The sequence below is a fragment of the Beta vulgaris genome, chromosome 2 (genome assembly GCF_026745355.1).
Source record: "Beta vulgaris subsp. vulgaris cultivar EL10 chromosome 2, EL10.2, whole genome shotgun sequence".
Lineage (NCBI taxonomy): Eukaryota > Viridiplantae > Streptophyta > Magnoliopsida > Caryophyllales > Amaranthaceae > Beta > Beta vulgaris.
In genome coordinates this window covers 55,681,367-55,704,365 of record NC_079203.1, presented here as the reverse complement: position 1 = coordinate 55,704,365, position 22,999 = coordinate 55,681,367, and the positions used below count along the sequence as shown (strand labels likewise).

The 22,999-nt window shown below is 34.2% G+C and overlaps 2 protein-coding genes across 3 annotated transcripts; both read left to right on the top strand.

Moving 5' to 3' along the window:
- Nucleotides 1-507: 507 nt before the first annotated feature.
- On the top strand, nt 508-8,365 carry LOC104903445 (uncharacterized). 2 transcript variants are annotated; one of them, XM_010691481.4, is made up of 4 exons: nt 543-1,084; nt 2,532-2,809; nt 7,493-7,651; nt 7,805-8,365. In XM_010691481.4, the coding sequence occupies exons 1-3, from the start codon at nt 814-816 to the stop codon at nt 7,559-7,561; spliced, it is 618 nt and encodes a 205-aa protein (XP_010689783.1). In that variant the 5' UTR covers nt 543-813; the 3' UTR covers nt 7,562-7,651; nt 7,805-8,365. The 2 variants fall into 2 exon arrangements, with proteins under 2 accessions (XP_048495590.1, XP_010689783.1); XM_048639633.2 differs by lacking the exon at nt 7,493-7,651 and having other exon boundaries at nt 508-1,084.
- A 1,030-nt stretch (nt 8,366-9,395) lies between these two features.
- On the top strand, nt 9,396-21,865 carry LOC104903452 (nuclear pore complex protein NUP88). The gene is made up of 9 exons (XM_010691489.4): nt 9,396-11,243; nt 14,879-15,030; nt 16,081-16,203; nt 16,768-16,912; nt 17,219-17,280; nt 18,682-18,895; nt 19,485-20,402; nt 20,677-20,926; nt 21,289-21,865. Exons 1-9 carry the CDS (start codon nt 10,911-10,913, stop codon nt 21,555-21,557), a joined length of 2,466 nt encoding a protein of 821 aa, XP_010689791.1. The 5' UTR covers nt 9,396-10,910; the 3' UTR covers nt 21,558-21,865.
- The last annotated feature ends 1,134 nt before the right edge of the window (nt 21,866-22,999 follow it).

Below are 22,999 nucleotides of genomic sequence, written 5' to 3'. Positions count from 1 at the left end.
CAAAATATCACTGTGCAAATCTTATCATAAAATTGGGTTTACAGTGAGCACGGGACATTCAAAGTCTATTTTTTTTTCTCGTCATTCACTTGAAAATTGAAATCATTTAAACATAATATACTAAAAACAGGAGTCTCAAATGAGCAGAAATTATAATACATCCATGTATATGATAAATAAACTTGTGTCGCCATCATTAAAAAAATGAAAATAAAAAGAAAAGATTACAATCTACAAAAATTATTAAAAGAGACGGTCTAATTTTAATATAAAAGTAGACCTAGTAACTAAATGGATTAAACTAGTGACCGAAATAAATTAACCTAGTCACTATTGGGCTTTAATATTGGACTTAGCATTGCCTAATTTTAATTTAAAAGTAGGCGGTCTCTTACAAGACAAACTCTACAATCTACTCCTAGAAAACGAGTTAAAAACACCTACACCTACAATTTAGTAAAAAGACAAATAAAATATATTTAGCAGAATTTGTATTTTGTAGTATGAGAAAGACTTTATAGTTATTGCCGTTGTTAAGTCTAGAAAGAATAATAATGGGCTTTTTTTGACGAGTAACGTCCGCGTAAGTAAATTTCCTACCCTTTGTCTTTTAATTAACTCCACCTCACCACCTTACCCACGACTCTTCTCTTTTTTTCTTTGGGTCAAATTTCTCAACGCCTCTTTTCTCTCTCCTCTTAATTCCAACCCTCTTAAAAACCTTCCCATACTTCCTTTCTTCCTCCATAATACTCTATTATTTTCTTTCTCTCTACTTATTTTCTTTCTCTCATCAATATAACAAAAGAAAAGATGGGATTTGTGAAAGAAGAGAAATCAAAGAGAGTTATTAGAGCAATAAAAACTGTGTTTTTCTTAATTACTTTGTTAATTTCTTTCTTGTTTTTCTCTGCTCCTGTTCTTCTTGCTGTTGCTGATACAATTGTTCCTTGTGCTTTACTTTCTGTTTCTTCACCTTTTCTCTCTCCTCAATCTCTATCCTACCATTTTGCTAATTATGATTTCAGATACTCTCTTGTTGATATTCCTTTGATCTCCTTCCTTCGCTCCCTCGTCATCATCTGTAAGTTTTTCTCGCTTTTTTCTGTCGTTCTGAAATAAATGAAACGCTTCTCTAAAAAAAAAAAAAAACTCTAGCATGCGAAATAAACTTAGTTTTACTTATTAATTAATACAATTGTAGGAGAAATTGGATTATATGTTCACAATTTCTTTTATTTTTTTTTATCTATATGAGCCACGAAGGGATTCAAACTTATAATCTATCGTTTACATCATTTCAATCTTAACCACTCGGACTAGACATTATAGGTTAACAATAGAACGTGAGGTTTTTCGTTTCATATAAGTGTTTCCTTTACTCGAAATCCTGACTGTTTCCGTGCTAATAAAGTTCGAAAATAGATGGGACCTAAATTTTAAGTGGGTCCAACTAATAAGACTATAAGAATTTTCATAAAAGTGATGGAAATTGAGAGAATGAAAAAATTATTTGCATTAGGAAAAAGGGATAACTTTGTTTATTTACTTTAATTTACACATGATTTGCCACTATATTAACTCATTAAGTAAATTTTTTTCTCATATGTTAAATTTTCTTAATTAGAATTGATATATGGAACATGTTTGATGGTGTAGATTGATTAGCTTGTGAAATTGTTGACATGTTGAATTACATAAAAAAAAATGTTCATGTTATATGTTTATGCTTACCAAATCATGTAGCTTAATTGTTGTTCATACATAAGTTAGTAAAGTTGGTTAAATATGCTATAAATTTTCATATTAATGAAGTCTATTTCATCTATTTATTCCAATACATACTTCTTTGGTTCTATTATGAATTTGAACTAGGTTTATGAAATATGAAAATAAAACTTGCCCAATTTCAAAGTCAAAATTAGGAAATTTCAACCATATTTTGTAGCCTTATATATTAACAAAATAAAATCGTATTAAGGTGTATCATTGGAACCTTCAATTTTACTTCTACGTAGTGTAAATTTCTAAATGCATAAAACTTAACAAAACGAAAAGAATAGAAAGATACTTATCTAAACATTCCTTTTTATTACTCTTATAATGTCAAAACTCTTATAATTACCTCTGGGCTACCCTCGCACAGGGTCACTCACCCAGAGGTCCAACAAGCCCCAACCCCCTCCCCAACAATATTGAAATTTGCTTCCACCAAGATTCGAACTTTGGTCTCTCACGGGGGAGATAGGAAGCGATACCATTGGACCTAAGGGTCCTTGATATCTCATGCTTCGGAACATGAAGAGTGACACATTGGCGTAAACATACACTATTTGCTAACTTAATAATTGGGTTTACTTTACTTTAGATACACCTAAAAATATTCTTGGATTTGTACTAATTACAAGTTGAATTTTTATTGATTTAAAAATTTTACCGTTAAATGTAAGCATAATTTTAGGATTTTAATATTTGTTCTTCTATATGGACTATAATCAAATGTTTAAAGTTTATATATTTGAAATGTATAGGTGTATATAGTTGCTGTGATGGGCCAAAGTTGTCACGTGGGCCCTATCTATGGGTGGCAACAATATGTTCAGTGCTTTCGTTGGTGTTTGTTTCATTAAAGGCACCATTTGTATTTGGTGGTGCAAATGGTGGTGACAAAGGAGGGTATACTAGAGTAACTGAGGTTGCACTTTTCCTCTGCTCTTATATATTGGCTGTTGGACACGTGTTTGTTGCTTATAGGACCAGCTGTCGCGAACGCAAAAAACTTCTTGTTTACAAAATTGACATTGAAGCTGTGAGTCACCTACCCCTCTCTCTTTTAGTTTTTGTTTCTATGTTGGAAGTCAAAATTTAAAAACTTTGACCAAATACTTTCACTAATGTATGTATATACAAAAATATACTCATATAGGGTCTTGTTAGATTCGCTACAATGTATATATTCATAATATCAACTTTTTATTTTTTTTTACTAATACGAAATAGAAGATATCGTAGGTTAAAGGTACATCTTAAAGACTGTACGGCAAAAAAACAAGAACTATATTTTGGGACGGAAGGAGTAGTTTTTACTAGTACTCAATTGCAACTTAATTAATTAACCAGCTTAGCTTGACTAATTTAGTGTGGTCGTGCGGATTACATCTCATTACCTTAAAAAGTCAAGGTTCGGATCCTACCAAATAAAAAATACTTGAAGGAGGATTTCCTTACCTTTCTCCCTCCTTCCAAATATTTGGACCTCTTGGTCGGACCTTGTTCGAGAATAACTCAACCGTTATTCATCTTATCATTAATTAAAAAAAATAACAAAATAAAATCTACTTTATTATAAAAATTGTCTTTTATTATTACTGGATTGTTAGTTCTATTATTACTTTAGTATAACTTTTATATCATGCTAATAGAAGTATCAAGTATTATACCTAAAATTAATAATGATCTCTCTCGAAAACCTTGAAATAAGTAACTGAGTCAAGTACTTTGAGACGTAGGATAATAGACTTGTATGATTAATTAGTAGGTTGGTGCTTGATAAAAGTATTAGTGTGCTAAATTATGCTCTTGATTACTTAAAATGGCAGCTAAAAAGTGAAGTTACAGGCTACTATCTGCTAGGTGGCTTGAGTTGGTCATTTGTTGGAATATCATTAAAAAGATGCATTACACTAAATTCCAGTAATATACCTTTTAAAAGAAGAGAAACGAATCAAGAGTGGGGTACCATACAAGTTGTAATGTCACAAAGCTATGAAATTAGATTTTTTTTGACAACGGAAAAATGTGCATTAATTAAAAAGAAAGCACAACCTAACGCTAATGCAACCCTATAAATATAAAGAAATTAAACTGAGCGATACTCGCTCTTACTTAACTATTAGATTTTATTTTAATACTAGCTAATTTTTTAAAAAAAAATTGACATCGATCAATATTTTTGACAAAAATATAATACCAGGTAAAAATTCATTAGGAGAATTAGTTGATATTTAATAATGTAATTTGTTGAGTTAATTATGAAGGTGCTTAATATATGTCCATGTTATTCGTAACATACATATATTTTCAATACACCTGGTTCAAATATGAATTATTGTTACTTTAAAGAACTATGAATAAATATTTTTATGTGTAAAATATGTAAAGGAGAGATTCTATTTTATAAAGTAGATGATTGTAAAAACTATAAAATATAGATATATCCTAAAAATTAATATTTAACACATGGTTGTAAGTTAGGACAAAAGTTGAGAATTCTTAAGTGTAAAGATTTTATTCCATGAGGAGAAGATAATTGAGTTATAACCACCTAAGCCATGACTCAAGCTATTACTCTAAAGAGATTCCGTGAGGATGATTGTTGAATCAGATTACATTAATTTAATGCTCCTATACTAAATTAGTATAGTAGCATGTTGTCAAAAGTTGACGAATATTAATTAATAGTACCAAATTTTATAATCAAATCATCCAAATGACCAGTAGTATTCAGAGGGCTTAGATACATTATTCAATGCTACTTCCTCTAGTTTTTAGTAATAAATCAAACTTCCTATTTATCGAAGCAATAGAAACCAAGGAAAACTTTGTCTATCCATCGAATAGACTATCCTTCATTAATAAAGACTTATTGAGCATTGTGGTAATGGAATCCAACTCAACATAATTATTATTAGAGTAATGTTATACTCCCTCCGTCCCACAATATAGTTTCCATTTCCCTTTTTTCACGGTAATTTATGCAAGTAGAATCTAAGAGGGATAGTAAAGATTTTTTTGTTTATTTAAATAAATGTTGTATGGGAAAAGATGATTTTAAGAGAGAGAATGGAGAATAATTGGTGAAAGAGTGTTTAATTGTAACATTTTGGTTGAATATACAAAGGAAGAAACAAATTTCAAGAAGAAAATAAATGATGGGACACGATTTTTCTAGACACATTACGGAAAAATGTGGAACTAAATATGAAAATGGGAACTATATTTTGGGACACCCGAAATAGAAATGGGAACTATATTTTGGGACGGAGGGAGTAGTATGTAGCCCTAAGGGATACATATAAGCATTAAATATATTTCTTTAAATGGAAATAGTTTAAGAATTCAAGACACATTTTCACATCAACTAAGGTAATAAATGCTTGATTCAATAATTTATTTCCATTATAAGAATTCAATATCATTTTCCTTATTATTATTTTAATGTTTTATTAGTAGTAGATTGTCTACCGGTGGGTAGATGTAGTGAGGTCTGTAAGAGAGTATGAAAGTGGATTTATTTATCTTTATAGAAGAGTGAATGTGTACATAGTTTTTTTTTTTGACATCGAAAAATCGTACATTAATAAAAGAGGAAATACATCCTAATGCTAATACAATCCAAACTAAAACAAATACATAGTTTAGTTAGTGTAGAATTATGTGTATCCGAGAAGTGGAGTAGTAAATAGGATCATAGAAAATACACCATAAAGTTGAAAAATGTTTTGGATTCATACTTAAAAGAAAAGTAAAAAGATTTTTATTAGGGAGTGAATACATTGTAATATTAATATTTTTTAGTTTTGTTTTTGATGGACAAAATTGACTGCTGAATATTTATTATATTGCTTTCTTAAGAATCATCAAATTTGGCAGTAGCCTATAGGCAATTGGAAGAAGTCTTACCTTAAAATTGACTACTGCTTTCACACGAAATAGCTGCGAAATTTCAATATTTTTTGGGACTTTATATTATACAGTCAAAACCTACCATTCTGCCACTTAATAACATTTCTAGAAAATTGTCTACGAAACTTGACCTAATAGTCATGACTCATTAATCATCTCAAATTGTGAAACTACAATTTGATGTGTATCCACATCAATGGAACTTTGAGGTGGCCAAATTAATTTGGTCCATTTCTACATCATTTTCTTTGAGCCCCTCTCGAGAATCCCATATTATATTACGGAAAATTTTCCTTTGGATTGCTATCATACGGAACACTCACCTAGAAGTCCAACAAGCACCTCAAACCCCGGACCACATTGAAATATTTGCTTCAACTAAAATTTAAATCTTGGTCTTTCATGTGGAAGATAAGAAGTGATACCATCGGACCTGATAGTTATCTACATCAAATTGGGGTTATTGTTATAAGAAGAAAAAAAAAAGCAAGAACATATCGGACAATGATAGGTCCAACAAGCACCTCAAACTTCCCACCACATTGAAATATTTGCTTCAATTAAAATTTGAACCTTAGTCTTTCATGTAAGCTTGCGATACCATCGGACATCGGACCCGATAATTATCTACATCAAATTGGTATTGTTGTTTTAAGAAGAAAAAAAAAAAGCAAGAACATATCCTAAGGTCTACGGAATATGCAAGGTGGGGACAAGTTTATCCATTGATGAGGACATATTGAGGATATTTGAGTAGGTTTTTGTCGAAGAATCCACTTGTACTACTAATTATGGGAAGAAAGAAAACAAACTTATATAATATGGTTTAGTAATATCTAAATGTCACACCTAAGTGACGTAATTCTGATCATAAATAAGAGAAATATTGAATGGATTGTAGAAAATGATGTCCTTTCAACAATTTATAAAGTTCATTGTCTATAATAAGGTTCTCTTTTAATCAATTGGGATACTTTCTTTGTTGTTGCATCATCTAAAATTGACAAATTGACACCTTTGCTTATGTAATTAAATTTATTATGCACCATATTTTAGAACTTTCTAGGTAGGCTATGGCCTATGGTCCTACTAAGGGGTTTGAGATTTCGTTCATTATCTTATCATATTAGGACAAATTCTTAGAACAGACAGTTTGACAGTTTAATCGTTAAATATTTAAGCCAATAATAAAAGAATTATAAGAAATATAAATATAGTAAATTAGTTGTACTAAAATACGCAAAAAGACAAATAGTTGCGTAAATTATACTCAAAAAATAATAAAAAAAGGGTCAAAAGTCAATCGGTGATGGAAAAGGTTTGGTCTACCTCTTTGATAGAAGATGAGATTCATATTGCTATACTTCTTCTTCTTAATAAAACAAGAATAATATATTGTGTAACTAGTGAATTTGAAATTAATTGCAATATTAGGTTGTTTGTTCGAGAAAATTAGGCTTTTATTCTATACTTCCTCCGTTCCAAAATAAGTGAAACACTTGTCTCAAAAAGCTCTCACATAAATGAGAGAAGTGTTTCACTTATTTTGGAACGGGGGAAGTATATTTCATGTTAATAATGATTTCTTCTTCTTGTTGTTGTTGTATAATAAAGGGTCTTATTAATTTGACATAATATCGTGAAACTCTCTCTCTCTTTCTCTCAAGTGTTCGCGTTTTGTTTTCGAGTTAAATAATGTTTCATGTCACATAATCTACAAACTCATTTTATGTCAAATTATTGATTTCAAATATTTCTTTAGGTGCAACTTTAAATGAGTTCTCATTCACTAAATTGTGATATATAGGTTAATTCAGCTTGTAAGAAGGGATTTCCAAGATATGAAAAGATGTTGCTAGAAGAGAGGAAGAAGTGAAATATGTATAAAGTTTAACCCATTAGAGATCATTTTCGTTCATACTCTTTTTCCAAATGATAAGAGGGATCTTCTTACAGGATTTTACAGGTAATATTTCCTAGTCCCAATAATGTCATTACACGTTCAAAGTTACCTTTAATTTGTAACCTATTTGTCTGCATATGAATATGAAATATGATTATTGTACCTACCAATTGATTAGTAATATCTAACCCATACTTTATATGTTCTATTTTGCAGGCTTGTTCGAATTGTATATATACTTCTATGATGTAGCATTTCAGGAAGTTCCAAGATATATTGTTATCTATAACAACATAGGAATAACTAAGTCAATATCATAATTGTATTAGAAGGGGGGAGGGCTAAAAAGTTCTTTTTCTTTTTCATTTTTGTTTGTTTATTTTTAGATAAGATGGTTTTTCCAGACTGAATCCTTATCACGGGAAAAACTTATACAGGATAACACGTAGAAGATAAAGACTCGAACTCGTATCTAGAGTCTAGAAGATCAGGAGTTTACTATTTATTCCAAAGTCATTTTGGAATGCAGGAGATTGTGGATCTTATCGTTGATCTCATCGGCTCGGATTTCGAGGGATGGGATGGGTATTAGGGGTGATTAAGAGTTAAGGTTATGTATATAACTAAAGAGAGCAACAAATAGTGTGAATTTAAGTAGGTCAGCCGAAGGCTCCTACAATTTTGTTGGCCCTTCAAATGGGTACAACTGGTTAAGTATAGCAATAATAGCATGTGTGTGAACTTCTCAAGTTGATATTGTACATAATTTAATTACTACATCATGTGAAAGTTGTACATTACTCCTTTCGTCTCAAAATATAGTTGTTGTTTCTTTGTTGGTCAAACTTAAAAAACTTTGAGCTTTTACCAAATATTTTCATTGATGTGTTAAAAAAACATGATCAACTTTTTATAATTTTAATTAGTACTTAACTAAAGATATTGATGTTAAAAAATGAAGACCGTGTATATACAACAATCAAATATAAGTGTTGGAGACTGGAACTAGATCTATATTGTATTTAGGTACAATTAAATTCTGGTGGAACTCAAAAGTCCTCAAGTGATCGGAGAAAAAGTCGACCGATTTTTTTTACAGTTTGACATTCCCTAACTCGACCCATTGGATAAATCATGATGTGTATCAATATTAACATATGGGCATCCATTTGTATATCATCCGAACAAACTCACAATTTCTTACACTCATCTCAAGCTCTACGTATATTGAGAACAACACCGTCATCATAGTATCGTCTAGAGGATAATCTATGATTGTTAGTAAAAACATTATTTTTATATCACTTCTTTCATCATTTAATGCATACATATCAATATTTTATTCTAATGTGTCGAAGAAGATTGACAATTCTATGAATTATTCAAATATTTTCCGAGTATTCTTATTAATAGGGTTGGATTAACAAGGAGATTGGCTGTGTTACGGTGTATATCATGGACCGTGGTATACAAGGAGTCTGGCGATGTTACGTTTATAAAGTTGGGTTGGGTTGGTAAAAGCTTTGTGTTTTGAGAATGCAAGCCAACAAATACAAGAAGGGCCTCTTACTGATTCATCAATTTTGTTTATTTTGCGGTAAGAATGGGTTTGCCCATCATGCTCGGGCCAATTTTCGAAAATAACTTTCGGGTCACATCTAGACCTGGACACCTGGTTATTGGACAGGATAACCCAATTGTTAAAGGGTTACAGTTAAATTTACAGGGGTCATTATAAGGGGCTAAGAAACCCAATCATTTTGAAAAATAAATTAGGTTTTATAAAAACATTATATATTTGGATTCATATTCATTTAAACTCACTTTTGGCTCTTTTTGCTCTTTGTTTTTCTTGCTCGTTTGTCGGCCCGCTACCCATTTGGTTCATCCCGCTATCGACCCTCTATGAGGCGATCCTCTTATGATCCAACCCGCTTCCAAACCGCATTGACTCTGACCCGCCCCGTCCAATAACCAGGTTTAGTCACATCGTGTTATGTTGAAAAAAATGTCTATGGAGAATTATTATGGTTTAAGTTTAAATACATTGTTGATTTGAGTCTTGTTCGAGCTACTCTCTATTAGTTTGGGTTATGGTTTGTCCGATGAGTTTCGAGTTTCTTTAGGTGACTTTAGTTAGGTTGTCAAATCATGTTGAAGTTTAGCAACTCTAAATCTACATGTGCCTCTAGTCCCATGACTCAATTGATAAGGGGTCGAGTCCTTTGTTGGCTCGCATGTTCAATGACTAAAGCACAACTCTAATTGCTGCTTTTTGTATTAACATATGTTCCCTAGTCTTGTTTTATTTTTTTCATGCCTATTCACTAATAACTAACAAATAGGTCTGAAAAAAAAAATGCGCATTAAATTTGATTTCAACTACTGTTGGATTTGACTCCTAAATTGAAATGGGCCTTCAACAATTAAGATGGTTTTTTTAAAAATTCAATTCATTTATATCTTCGAAATTTTATACCTATAGTTCAAATGTGGTACGTAATTTTCAATTATCTAAAAGTTACGATACTAGATTGGATCGACCAAATTATAGGTCAAATCATTTGAGATTTGGATCATAAACATGGAATAGTCTTACTCATTGAGATTTCGGTGTATCTTATTTTCACGTCAAATTGAGACGACTCTCCTTTACATGGTGATTCCCCAAATTAAGGCGCTTAATTCATGCTTTTCATGCTAATACACTCTCATTCCATAGGTTTCACGTTCAACGGATCCAAGAGGTCATGCGTTGTGCCTCGACAATGTCGTATTATTTGCTAATTGATACCACCTCAATATTAATTTTTACTCTCTCTTGGGTATCCTTATATTTTTTTATGCAACAATTCAGTTGTCATTGAATCTATCTATTTTTATATTTTCTAACGTATAATCCAGTAAAACAATTTATTTTTTCAAATTCCTCCTACACTTAATAATTGATTGCATTGTACTTCTAAATAGAGTTCATTTTAATTAAATTAATCTACAATATTTAAGTGATTTTATAGCGATTATCATGAAACAAAACGCCTTAAATAGACCGGATTAACAATAATTTATTGTGCACTCAAACTGATTTTATTAGACTTATATAATTTTTGGTGTATAAACAAATTGTTATAAACCTGATCCGTTTAAGTCGTACATAAATTGAAAAATTTGAGTATGGCTCGAGTATTAGCCACATTGATCCAGTTGGAGTTAAACCCAGCCCTCAACTTCTTCATAGCTACAAAAATCTCCCTCCTTTTTTCCCTCTCTCACTAAAACTCCACCCAAACGAAAATCACTGTAATTTCCAGAATCTCCAAATATGAGGTTTAATTTCGACATAGCAGAAACAAACAACGACGAAAAAGAGCAGAAATCAAAAACCCTAATTCCTTATTCTTCTCCATCTTCTTCAACTCCGAAAGATAAACTTCAATGGCTTCCTCTTCAAGATCACCCCGTTTTCTCTTCATCCGCCGGAGAATTTTCCGGCGTCGGAAAATTATCGGAAAATCGATTTCCGGCGAATCTTATGGCTTGGGATGGAGCTTCTAGAATCTTCTTTTGGGATTCGGAGAAGCATTTTCTTCACCGTATTTCTGTTCGATTGGGAGATCCTGAACCTACTTCTGTTCTCGCTGCTTTTCCTTCGAAGGTTTACTTTCTCTCTCTATTATTTTCTTGTTTAAGTTGAGTAATTGTTGAATTTTGGTATTTTGTTTTGTGTTTTTGGTTATTGTTGTGTAGGAAGAGGTTTAGGGTTTATGGAGTTTGGGGTTTAATATGTTGATAATGAGTTCTTATTTTGTTGGAGCTGAAATATTGGTGTGTTTTATACTTGAGGGAATAGAAATAGAGGATTTATGCTGCAGTATTGCTTGACATGAGGTTTATGTATTCTGGTACCATTATATCATATGCTGTTGTTAGAATTTTTGTTCATATTCTGTTTAGGATTTAGGAGTTTTAATTGTCTTTAAGACTGAAATTAGCTCGATTTTAACAAAGATTAGCTTTGGCGGGAACAAATGTTATCGTCCTCTACATGGACAATCAATCTGTGTTGTGCGTGTGCGTGGGGCGGGGGAGTGAGAGAGGGGTTGAGTGGTGGTGGCGCATCGGCATTGATAGGAAATGGAAAATTAGAGCAAGGTTGCGTTTTTAAAGCTGAAATGGGGAATTGTTTGTGGGGAAAGGTTGCAGTTGGTTCGGGTCAATCGTTGATGTCTACATCTAATATATTGACACCCTAGTTCACTCGCAACGCTGTAGTCTTTCCTTTTCCCAAGGGGGTCACAGAGTTTGTGTGTGATGCTTGTCGAATTCTCAGTGTGCTGCCCCTCTTTGAGTTTCTTCTTAGCGTATGAAAATGTTGGTGAGGGTAGGGAATTTGTCAAGGACAGGTAGAGGTCATTTTAACTTCAGTCAATGTAATAAGAATATTTGGGCTGGATTGGGTTGGGTAGGGTTGACTTGGATATTTTTGGTTTTGTGGGATTTCGAGTTAATGGAATTTTGGGTTAGATCGGTTTGATTCAAATATGTTTTGTAAACCTCTTAACAATATTTTGTGCACGTGATAGTAGTCTATGGAAGGGAATTGTAAACACAAATTTTAGATCTGCAAAATAGAGAGTCAAAAGATGTGAACAAAATACTATTTTATTGAATTTTTGTATTTGGGTTACAATCACTAATGTTTATTAATCTCCACGTGTATTTGAACTTCGCAATTCACGAACAACTTTGATTTTCTTGAATAAAGGCCTTCATGCTTGATCTTGTTCAAGTATGTTGATGTAGAATAGAACGGCACGTCAATTTGTATGCTTGTTGTTCTTCTTCTATTGGAAGTATTTGATGTTGGTTTGTTGTTGCTCACGAACCAATATAATCTTCATGAATGAGGGCCTTCGGGCTTGATCTCGTTCAAGGTTGATCTTGTTCTTCTTCTCGGAGAGAATCTGATGCAACTTGACAAGTAGAGAGACTACTTGAAAAGTTTAGGTTGTGCCTTATATTTTTCTCCTTGCTGGCTCTGGAGTCTGATTTTTTTCTCTCTCTCCTTTCTTTAGTCTTCTGTTCTCCCTCCTGACAAATGAGGAAGAGCTCTCTATTTATAGAGTTAGGAGAACCCTAGGGTTTCCACTTGACCTGCCTCTTGGGCCTCATAGACATAACAGTTCAACTTTCATTTAATGAGTCCAAGACTCAATAATAAATGATTTAAATAAAATAGATCACGTTTAATAGTGAGCCAAAATTAATTAATTTAGATAATCATTTGTTAACAAAAGTCAACATTTGACTTTAATGTGTGACGTGGCATATAATAAAAATTTTATGCCTACAGGAACGTTACAGATATGTAATTTCATATGCAATAGACACTTCATGACAATCAAGTTTTGGTTTGCATCACAGCCAAACACTGCCACACTCATAGACTTATCTTTATGACTTGTATATCTTGTTTCTTTGAGTGCTACGAGGTGGTGGGTTGGTCGAACATTTTCTTCATCATGTCATTCTCCATGGTTCATGAAAAAGAAATGCTTGAATGAACTTTTCGATATTGTTGAAGGTTATCAAAATATATGGATTGTAATAAACTAATAGCGCCTTTTATTTTTTCACGAATAATTGGATGAATTTGCGAACTTTGACTAGCAAAAGAATATTGAATTACATCTTGAAAAATTTGTTCCTTTCATTTTTATTGTTTTGTTTATAACATATGCCATTTTGGAAGTTAAAATATTCAAATTTTTACTGGGTTGGCTTATTTATCTATAAGAAAAAATGGAATCATTTGAGATGTTGTTAGAGTTTATCTATTTGTATTCTTAGCATATGAACTTTTCATAAGTTTTTAATATGTAAGTATAGATCATATGGTCAAAGGCATCCGGTGGAGATCAAACAAAGAGAATATGAGTAACTTAGATTCATTTTTAAATGTACCCACAAAAAAGTATACATCTATGATGGAAAGTTTTCATTTTGATGTCATAATTAGGGAAAAATTCTACATTATGACCTAATATATTAACTTAATACCTAAGTTTTTATAATTTGTGGCATTTGGCGAATGAGATCCTACTTGTGAGAATAAACTATAAAGTACATCATGCTCGCGAAAGCATAATAAATTATATAGGATTTATAGGTACTTTTTTTCCAATAGTTTTTTTTTGTCTATTTAGAGAAATTGTTTAGGAAAAAAAATTAAGTATAGATTTTATAAAATATTAATTTTGAGCCGTTGATCAAGCAACTTTTTGTATTAAATTGTTGATTTCACTATCTATAGATCCATATGAAAACTTACTTGAGAAGTCACCCTCTCTGGAAATGGTGATACTTCTGGTGTCAGATGTGCAAAGGGGCACAAGGTATTTGGAGTATGGTTACCATTGTGATGATATAAAAACCAAATGTCATCAGAGTGAATGATTACCATAGTGTGTGGCACTAGATGTTCCTCTTTAGTTTATTTTTTTTGTTTTCCTTCAAATGTAGGGTGTTATACCGTTAATACGTTATGAATTGAATATGCTAAATGCGTCGTCCTTTAATGGAGATTCTAAAAGCATTGGTGTCGGACATTCAAGTGGCACCAATTCTATTATGTCAGGTTATGCAAGCTGATATACTGGAAGTGGAATTTTAGTATATCTCAAAAAATGGAGATAGTCCACTTGGTTTTAAATCATATATTAATTGTCAAAGATACATCTCGCTGACTGAAGATCCAATGGGAAAAGGAGGGAATGTAACTATTCAAAGAGATTTTGATGGGTCCAGTGATGTAAGACAAAGTGCAACTTCTGGTTGATATAGGCTTTATGCAACTCAAGAAGAGGATCTCATTATCAAAGAAAGCAATATGGGTACATGGATCGCTCTTATATAACCGAGATCTCACCGAGATCTCACCTCATGCTGGATGGATAAGTAATTTGCTGTCTGTTGTTTCATGTATACTTCAAGTTCAAGTGCATTTCCTCATTCTTTGTGGAATTGTTTGTTTTTAATGAAATATATATACTGATTTCAAGAAAGCTTGATGAAACTGGGATCATGCCTTGCTGACTTTATGTATAGAATTTATAATCTAGATTAATATGATACCCCAAATAACTATCATCGATGTGTAGGTTTCCTCTTGCATGACTCTTTTTCTTTGGTTTGCATTTTTGATATGGTGTTTTAAGTTGTTTCGAGGAGTTCTTTGGCTGCCGGAGGAATATTTGATTCTACTGATTGATGACTCCATTCTTATCATAGGTGTTGCAAGCAGATATTGAGGTTGACTTTCATGTTACCCAAATTTCAATTAATAGAAACGGGTCAGCATTGCTCATTAATGGTTCAGATGGCATGTTTGTCATGTACCTATATGGAGGTTCCTCTGCAAAGGATAGTTCGATCATTTGCAGGTATGCCATATATCGACATGTTCTGCTTCTAAAACATAGAGAATTTAGTGTGTTTTTGTATTGTGCTCTCTAGCCATTCATGTTTTTGAAATTTCTTTCACAAATGTCCTAGATCCTTTAGGAGTTGAAGCATCTTTGATGAGTTAAGTGTTCTTGGAACACAATTCTGTGCATTTGGGATGTTTCTTGTTTTTCTTCCCTTAGATTTGACAGGATCAGTGCAGCTGAAGTTCTCTGGATACTTAATAGGGGCCTTTAGGTAATGGTGTTATCCTTTCTTCTGTTGTGATGTTATTACATAGAAGTTGAAAGCATCAAAGACCTATTCATATAAACTCATGACTGTAATCCATAAAGCTTAAAGTGCGAGGGAGATCCCAGAAAGGTATCATATTTTGAAAGTAGGCTGTGGGCTCTGAGGGGTTTGAGTTAAGTGTTAACAATGCTAGGTGCTCTTGAAAATGCTGGTAAGTGTGAAGGAAGATGAAATTCACATCTGACAAAAGAATTTCCTGCTCTTCTTTGTTCTAGATGCAATCCCTCAATTGCTTGCTAGAAATAATGTGTACCTTGCTTTTGGACTGATAATATGAGTGAGCATCATCTGAAGCTTTGTTATATATACACCAAATAAGTTGCCCAAATCTGTTTATGATAGGTGGAGCTTTGACTGGAGATATTTTATCTTAATATCCAATTTCGGTGCACTACTCTGATGGGATCCCACGTTTCTTAATGATATAGCTTTGGAAGTTTTTCGATCTCCATGTCAAAGTCTATAAATGCTTATGGTACTCAGATATTGATTTCAATGTTTTGAGAATTAGACTTACGCCCTATGTTTAGCTCCCTCATCATGCAATCAGGATTGCTTCTATTCTTTTCTCACTTCAGCTTTTAGTTATAGTTTGACTTATGATTCTTGGTCTTTCCCTTCTCTATCTTTTGGGTGGGGCTATCGTCATGGGGGTATTTCAGACAGAGTACTTGACATTTTATTGTCACTTTTGCTAGATTTTCACTAAATAACAAATGATTTCTTGTGTGCAGGACTGCTCCTGTTGGTTCCGAGATCTATGAGAAAAGTAATAATGCTATTCGCATATTGCAAGTGACTTGGCATCCTTACAGTGATACACATGTTGCAGTTCTATCTTCTGATTCAGTATTTAGGTATGAAACGTCCACTATCTTTACCCCCCCCCCCCCCCCCAAAAAAAAAAAAGACAAAAGGGAAAAAAGTTGTGCGGTAAGCATATCAGGTCAATCAGCACTGGAAAGTGTTAGTCAGACTACAATTGACGAAAGGAATTATTGCTGTTATATATCTGTGGTTTATGTTCTGGTTTTTTAGTTTATTTGTACCCTGCTCATGTTGTATACTCCTTCTATCCCGGAATAATTAAAGATATTAATGGTTAAAGTTTTGTGTTGTCAAGTGTGAAAGTCAAATTGTTTATTGTGGGGACAGAGAGAGTATCAAGTTTTGCATAAAAACCTTCTTCGAATCTTTATTATTGGGTCATTCCATAAGTAGCTCTTGGTGATATTTTTATTATGTTTCTCAACTTTATATTTAACTGACTGGTTCCCACATTCTACTTTGACTTCTGGTGATTGTGTATATCATATAGATTCTGTTATCTCATTGGCTCATTGCGGAGCTGTAGTTATTTACTTTTATTTCTAAAAAATCTTAGTGATGCTACTATGACTTACCTTTGCTTCATTTTGTAGAATATTTGATTTGTCTTCTGCTCTTGATCAGCCAGAGCAGGAGTACTATTTGCAGCCTCTAGAGTCAGGTAGATCCCGGAATGCATCATCAATTTGCCCTGTTGATTTTTCCTTTGGGCGTGATCACTTGTGGGACAGATTTAGTGTGAGTTCTGCTGGATTTGATATATTGATATCTTGTGAGATTTTTACTTTTCAACCATTTATAATTCTTTTCAGTGAAGACCAATCATATTTAAGATACTTGTGACTTTGAAGAGGGAATTCAAGATTATAATATGCCTAAAATTCTCTTACATGCTTAGCATATTTTTCTGATGCAGTTTAAGATGGGCGTACTTAATAATACAGCCTGTACCTTGAATTTTGATTTGAGATGTTGTGGAAGTATCATCTGATTGATTTTTTTCTTCTTTTGCTACTTTTTTTTTCCCTGCTTCCCATTTTGCAGGTTTTCGTTTTATTTAGTGATGGCTCTGTTTATGTACTTTGCCCAGTGGTCCCATTTGGAAGGTAAATCTTTTGCAGGTTGAGTTTATTATGTCCTATCCTATATTTGTCTCCTTTTAATTTTGCCAACTCATTAGGTTATACTTTACTATCCGTAGTAATTTATATAAGTGGCTCAGTTGGCAAATTAAAGAACTATTTGGGACACTAGATGAGAAACCATGTGAGAGGGAGGATCCTTATAGATATCCTGCATAGTTCTTGTGAAAATATTTTCTTTTTACTGGACTTCTTAAAGTTGTCTTGTAGAATGTCGATGTGCACCTAGACTGCTATTTATACTGTAACTAAATCTGGATTGGCCTATTATAATAAACCTGTATACTCTCGATAATTTTCCTATTACATTGTTCAATCTGGTAGAACTGAAACAAGATATGACGAACCAAAATTTGATGTGACCTAACTGACCTGAGAACTTGTAAACCATATGGCGACAGAAATGGAACTATCCACTTCACCTGATTATGAACTAAGCCGAATTAATCTAATTGGGGAATCCAATTATTCCAGTCTGAAAGAATATGTTTCTAGGTCTATTTATGGTATGAATTTCAGGCTTTGTAAATCTAATAGCTCTTCTGTTCTGCACAATCTTCTATCCGTATTCCATCTTAGCAAAATGCTAATGATTAGCAGCTAGGGAAATCATGGTTAGCAGCAAGGCTGTAAAATAGAGAAAAGTACACTTAATATGATCGGATAGATGCCTGAATTGGCCTAGCATCTCTGTCGAACCTTCTCTTGTATCCTTCCCTCTCCCATTCCACCCTCCACTCGCACCAAAAAGAAGGCTAAAATACAACAAGGCCAGCAGAATCTGTATAATCTTTTCTCCCTGGAATGTTCTGTTTCCCTCTCCCCTTCCAATGTTGACTTTCCTCTCCAAAGTAAGCCTCTTTACAGTAATCTGACCTCGTTAGATTATCTGTCTGCCCATTTCTCTTGTGCACACTCGCTGTCCTCTGGACCTGCCCTCTTTCTTCCATGATCTCAGTTGTTGATGGTGCTGGTGAGGGTGGAAGTCCCTTCACTTACGTTAATATGTGGCCATTGGCTACACCAGATGAAGGCACTGGTCCCAGACCCCTGTCTCTCTCTAGCCTGGTTCTCTCGTCAGTCGTCACACCATGAAGGTGGTGATAGATGGGGGTAAGTAAAGGGAAGGTGTTAAGGGAAGTCATCAAAGGAATGGAACGTACTTTTGAAGGAAATAGTTTTTTTTTTTTAGTGATTTCTCACCTTTCTACAAGAAAAGCAAAATTGTGAAGCATGCAATTTCTTACTCCTTTTGTACCCAGTATAGTGTCTTTGTTTTGTATATCCTGTATTTCTTCAGTATGAATGAACCTAGTGCAGTAGAGCCATGGTTGGTGATGATTTTTCTGTTTGTCTTTGGGGCAGTGTAATCATGTGGGAATCAATAGTGGAGATATACAGTGATGCACAAACTTTTGGTCAGAAATCTGCCAACACAACTGCTATCAGCAATTCAGGTCTGGCTATATCTTGGCTGGAAGCAACATTTCCTGAATTGGACCAAGGAAAGGAAGTCAGTCAGGTCTCTGCTGTAAAGGCTCATCCGTATGTGATGATAGACACATCACTTTCATTGCAGGTCTTTTTCTGGATTATTGTTAATTTCAGGCTTGCCTTTCTTCTTAGTTGTTATTCAAATGCGTTCAGATGGGAAATTGAAAGTTCTAATAGATACATACTGACTACTAAGTTACTCATGACAGCTTTCATGTGTGGGTGTGGGTGTGGGTTGGTGGGTGTCAGTGTTGCGTGTTGGTTTACCCATTTGTTATGTAAAGCTATTTCATCAATCTTTTGTCTGTTGATTGAAGCAAGGGTTGAAAATTTTCTACTTGTGTGTTCAATTATCTTTCTCGTATCTTCCCCTTTTTTAATTTTGTGTGATGGAGGGGGGAGAGTTTAGCGTGTTTGCCTTGTTTTAAGCTTACTTGTTTAGAATGAATCACAGTTTCCTAATCAGTTTTCGGCCCATTTTTTTTCTCTTTTCTCCGTGGATGAACAATTTTCAAATTTTGGTGTGTGCCATCTTGAATTAGGGGCTCAAGTGTGAGTTTTGATCTGCAAAGTCTTGGTTTAAAGCTCCATTTGAATAGAAGCCATCTGTGATTGATTCCTAATTAAGCGTTGTCTCTAGCTCATCTCGAACAGTAATATTTATGAGTTTTCAGGGCCCTCTTCGTAAAGTTTGTAATGGCGAGGAAGATGATCCTGGGTTTCGTGGAGCAGAATGTGGTGGTCGTGCTGTGAGTTTCTTATACAACTCCGTTGGCAAGGACTCAATTTTGGTGACTGCTTGGAGTGGTGGGCAATTACAAATTGATGCTCTGGCTGATGAAATTCAACCCCTTTGGCAAACTGGGAATCCGCCTCATCTATCATTTGATTCCCATGATCGTATACGTGGATTTGCTATGATATGTGAAACAACTACAGATCAACTTTCTGTTATAAGGCTTGACCAGCAACTTGATAATTGTGATTGGTCTGGTCAACCACCTCCCTTATTAAGGCTGGCTATTGTTGATTTGGCTCTGCCTAAAACCAAGGACAGTGAGACTATAATTTCTATGTTTATTGATCCTCTTATTCCTGAGAGAATATACTGTCTTCATGATGGAGGTGTAGATTCAATAGTGTTGCATTTTCTCCCATTTACGCATCAGACAAGTGGAAAGGATGAAATGATGAAAACTCCATCGGTGCATCCAGTTGTCAGTACATACCAGGGATCGATAGGCGCCTCTTCTTCTCTTTGTGGTTTTGTGGTTCTATCTGATTCATTTGGATACTCATGGATTGCTGGAGTCACCTCTACTCGAGAATGTATTGTGCTAGAGATGAAAACATGGAATATCTTGCTTCCCAGGCATATGGACACGGAGAAGAGACCTGCCAAGTCAGATGAAGCAGGAGAGAGACTTACACCAGATATTATAAGTAAAGAACTCCTTGCTGGCCCTCAGGTGGTGGTTGCTCCACAAGGATCTAACTTGCGATCAGTTGCTGCTGACTCTATTGAAGGTCGATCGGCCCTGCATCAATATTTCAAGCTTTTCCATGAGAATTACGTGGAGTATGCACATAAGGTATTAACAAAGCCAATTCATGTATGTGAGCTTAATACTTGGCCCCCTATCCATTGACTCAATATTACTTGGCCATCTTACTCTTGGATTATTGTGGTGTGGCAAACTCACGATTGCTGCATGTAAAAGTGCTTGTGAGTTGTGATGACCTGCGATGGCTGGATACTCGCATATTTTTGCGATGTCAATTGATATGCTTATTAAATTGACATAATTTTTTGGGCTCTTCCAATTCTATGTATCTGATTGTACAAGAATTTGTTTCTTTCCCTAGGTTTACTTTGAACTCAAGCATCATGGGCCTCATCTGAAGAAAATAATTGATAATTTGCATGTACGATTAAGTGAAGCTCAGCAGAAGCTTTTGAACGTTGAGAAGAAACAGCCAGAACTGGATGACAGGATTACACGTGCAATTGAGCGGCATGAATTTCTAGAAAACCGCTTGCACAACTTGAGAAGGTTTCCTGGGATCCATAAGAAGCCATTGACCAGAGCTGAACGCGAGTTCAAGTCAGAACTTGGTATGGATTTCATTTACTGCTTCCACTATGCGAGCTTTATATCACTCAGTTAATCTCCCTTCCCCCGACCCTGGGCCTCGAGTTGTTGCAGTCTTATAGATACTCCTTTTGTCCCATAAAGGGTTGTCGTACATGTTCTTATATTTTGTCTGTCTCAATAAGATTTACCATTTCCTCTTTTTGATTGCGTCCACAATCTCACTCTTTTTTCTCATTACAACGTAAAACTATGCGCCCAAAAGAAATGAGCAATGCTTTTAGGAACGGAGGGTGTAGTTGATAAATTATCCATTGTCAGTCCATATTTTTTTAGTAAACTTTACGGATGTAAGGCTAATAGATACATCTGTGCGATTTTTCAGACAGATTTACAAATGTTGAGCTGGATTCTTTGCGTTCTTCTGTTGAAGCATTAAATGGGAGATTGAGAAGGTACAAGCAGACTATTAAGGAAAAAGTACCCAGTTACCAGAAGACCCCCTCCAAGAAGAAGAGCTTGGTACAAGATTCACAGCTAGACCAACTAAAGGCGTCTCTTGAGAAACTCTCAATAGTGAACAGGGAGAATTCTAAGAAAGTTCAATTGGTTGAATCTTCATTGAAGGACTGGGAAGATGATACATCCAAATAGTCAGATGTGGCACCTATTGTATTACCAGAAAGGTGATAATACGAGGTGATTATCGACTTGTAGGATCTGAATTACTCCTCTTAGAGAGATTATCGCAAGCTCCTCACAGGTTTGATCGAAATTATTTAGATGTTTTATCCAGGCGATGCTTTGTTGTATATTGGTAATTTTGTGCTCCTGTTCGCCTGTAGGAGATGATATGATATAGATACAAATGTAGTAATAGTGGCAAAAGTTAAATTTCGACGGTTCAAGAGATGGTTTTGTCCTCCATGTACTATTTATAATACTAACCCTGATTCGTTTCCGTCGTACGTGTACTTGAGGAACAACATTTCCCAACCACTGTAATCAAGCTCACAATAGCTTGGCGATGGGTTGATAAACAGGTCAAGTCGTATTAGATGTATAGAAGTTCTGCACTGAAAACATAACCTGTTTAGTATTTGCTCCTGTGACGTAGTTAGCTAGCAATTTTGTAACATAATTATTCTTAAGTAACCTGTCTAACTTTAATAACACTAGGACTTTGTTTAAGAATAGATATTCAACCGATGTATAGCTAATGGCGTAATGAATCCACGTGTGAACCACTTGGAAACTTAGATGGGTCGTATAGATTATTAGGTTAATGTGATGACTGATGACTAGTAGGAGACTAGGAGTGTCCATAAGTATCTGATTTGGTCGATCTGTGATCCGGTCGACCCGATCCGTAATCCGGTCTACTCGATCCGCTTTTTTAGTTTTCAGATATGATACAAATATTCGAAACATGAAATTTTTTCGGATACCCGATCTGAAATATCTATTTTCAAGGTCGGAAACTGAAATATCTTATTCAAAATTTGTTTTATGAGCTTTTCCTTTGAAAATTTCAAAAAAAATTTAGCTTTCGGATATTCGAAGATATGATCAATGAATTTCTGATATACGACCTGATACGAACCGAAAAATGTTTGGATCGGATTCGGGTCACATTTTCCCAAATCCTAAATTTTGAATTGGATCGGATATACGAAATGAACATCCCTAGTAATTAGTACAACTTGTTCTTATGTTTTTACTACCTCGAGTTTGTATGGAACGTACCCACTAAAATCACCGCGCGAAACTTCTTGAATCTTGTCAAGTTTGTGTTATCAAGTCGATAACATGGTTGAAAGATGGCGTATTAGTGTAGAGTCTATGTTATCAAATCGGTAAAATGGTTGAACAATCACAAGGAAACAACAATTATACTGAGAGAATATCAATTGTACTTGAATCAAGTAATTGTGACAAATATTATTTATAATTGCTTTCGCCATTGGAAGCACCACTAAAAAATTTATGCGACAGTGTTTGTCCAGGTCTACTAGTTGAGTTCTATTTATTCTTTGTAAGCTAAGATCAATCGTATAAAATCAACGATGAACTTTATACAATATATACTAATCCGT

Coding starts and splice junctions, on each gene's coding strand:
- LOC104903445 (XM_010691481.4), top strand. CDS start 814: ATGGGATTTGTGAAAGAAGAGAAATCAAAGAGAGTTATTAGAGCAATA. Junction 1,085..2,531: donor TCGCTCCCTCGTCATCATCT/GTAAGTTTTTCT, acceptor TGAAATGTATAG/GTGTATATAGTTGCTGTGAT. Junction 2,810..7,492: donor ACAAAATTGACATTGAAGCT/GTGAGTCACCTA, acceptor TGTGATATATAG/GTTAATTCAGCTTGTAAGAA.
- LOC104903452 (XM_010691489.4), top strand. CDS start 10,911: ATGAGGTTTAATTTCGACATAGCAGAAACAAACAACGACGAAAAAGAG. Junction 17,281..18,681: donor CCAGTGGTCCCATTTGGAAG/GTAAATCTTTTG, acceptor TCTTTGGGGCAG/TGTAATCATGTGGGAATCAA. Junction 20,927..21,288: donor CGAGTTCAAGTCAGAACTTG/GTATGGATTTCA, acceptor GCGATTTTTCAG/ACAGATTTACAAATGTTGAG.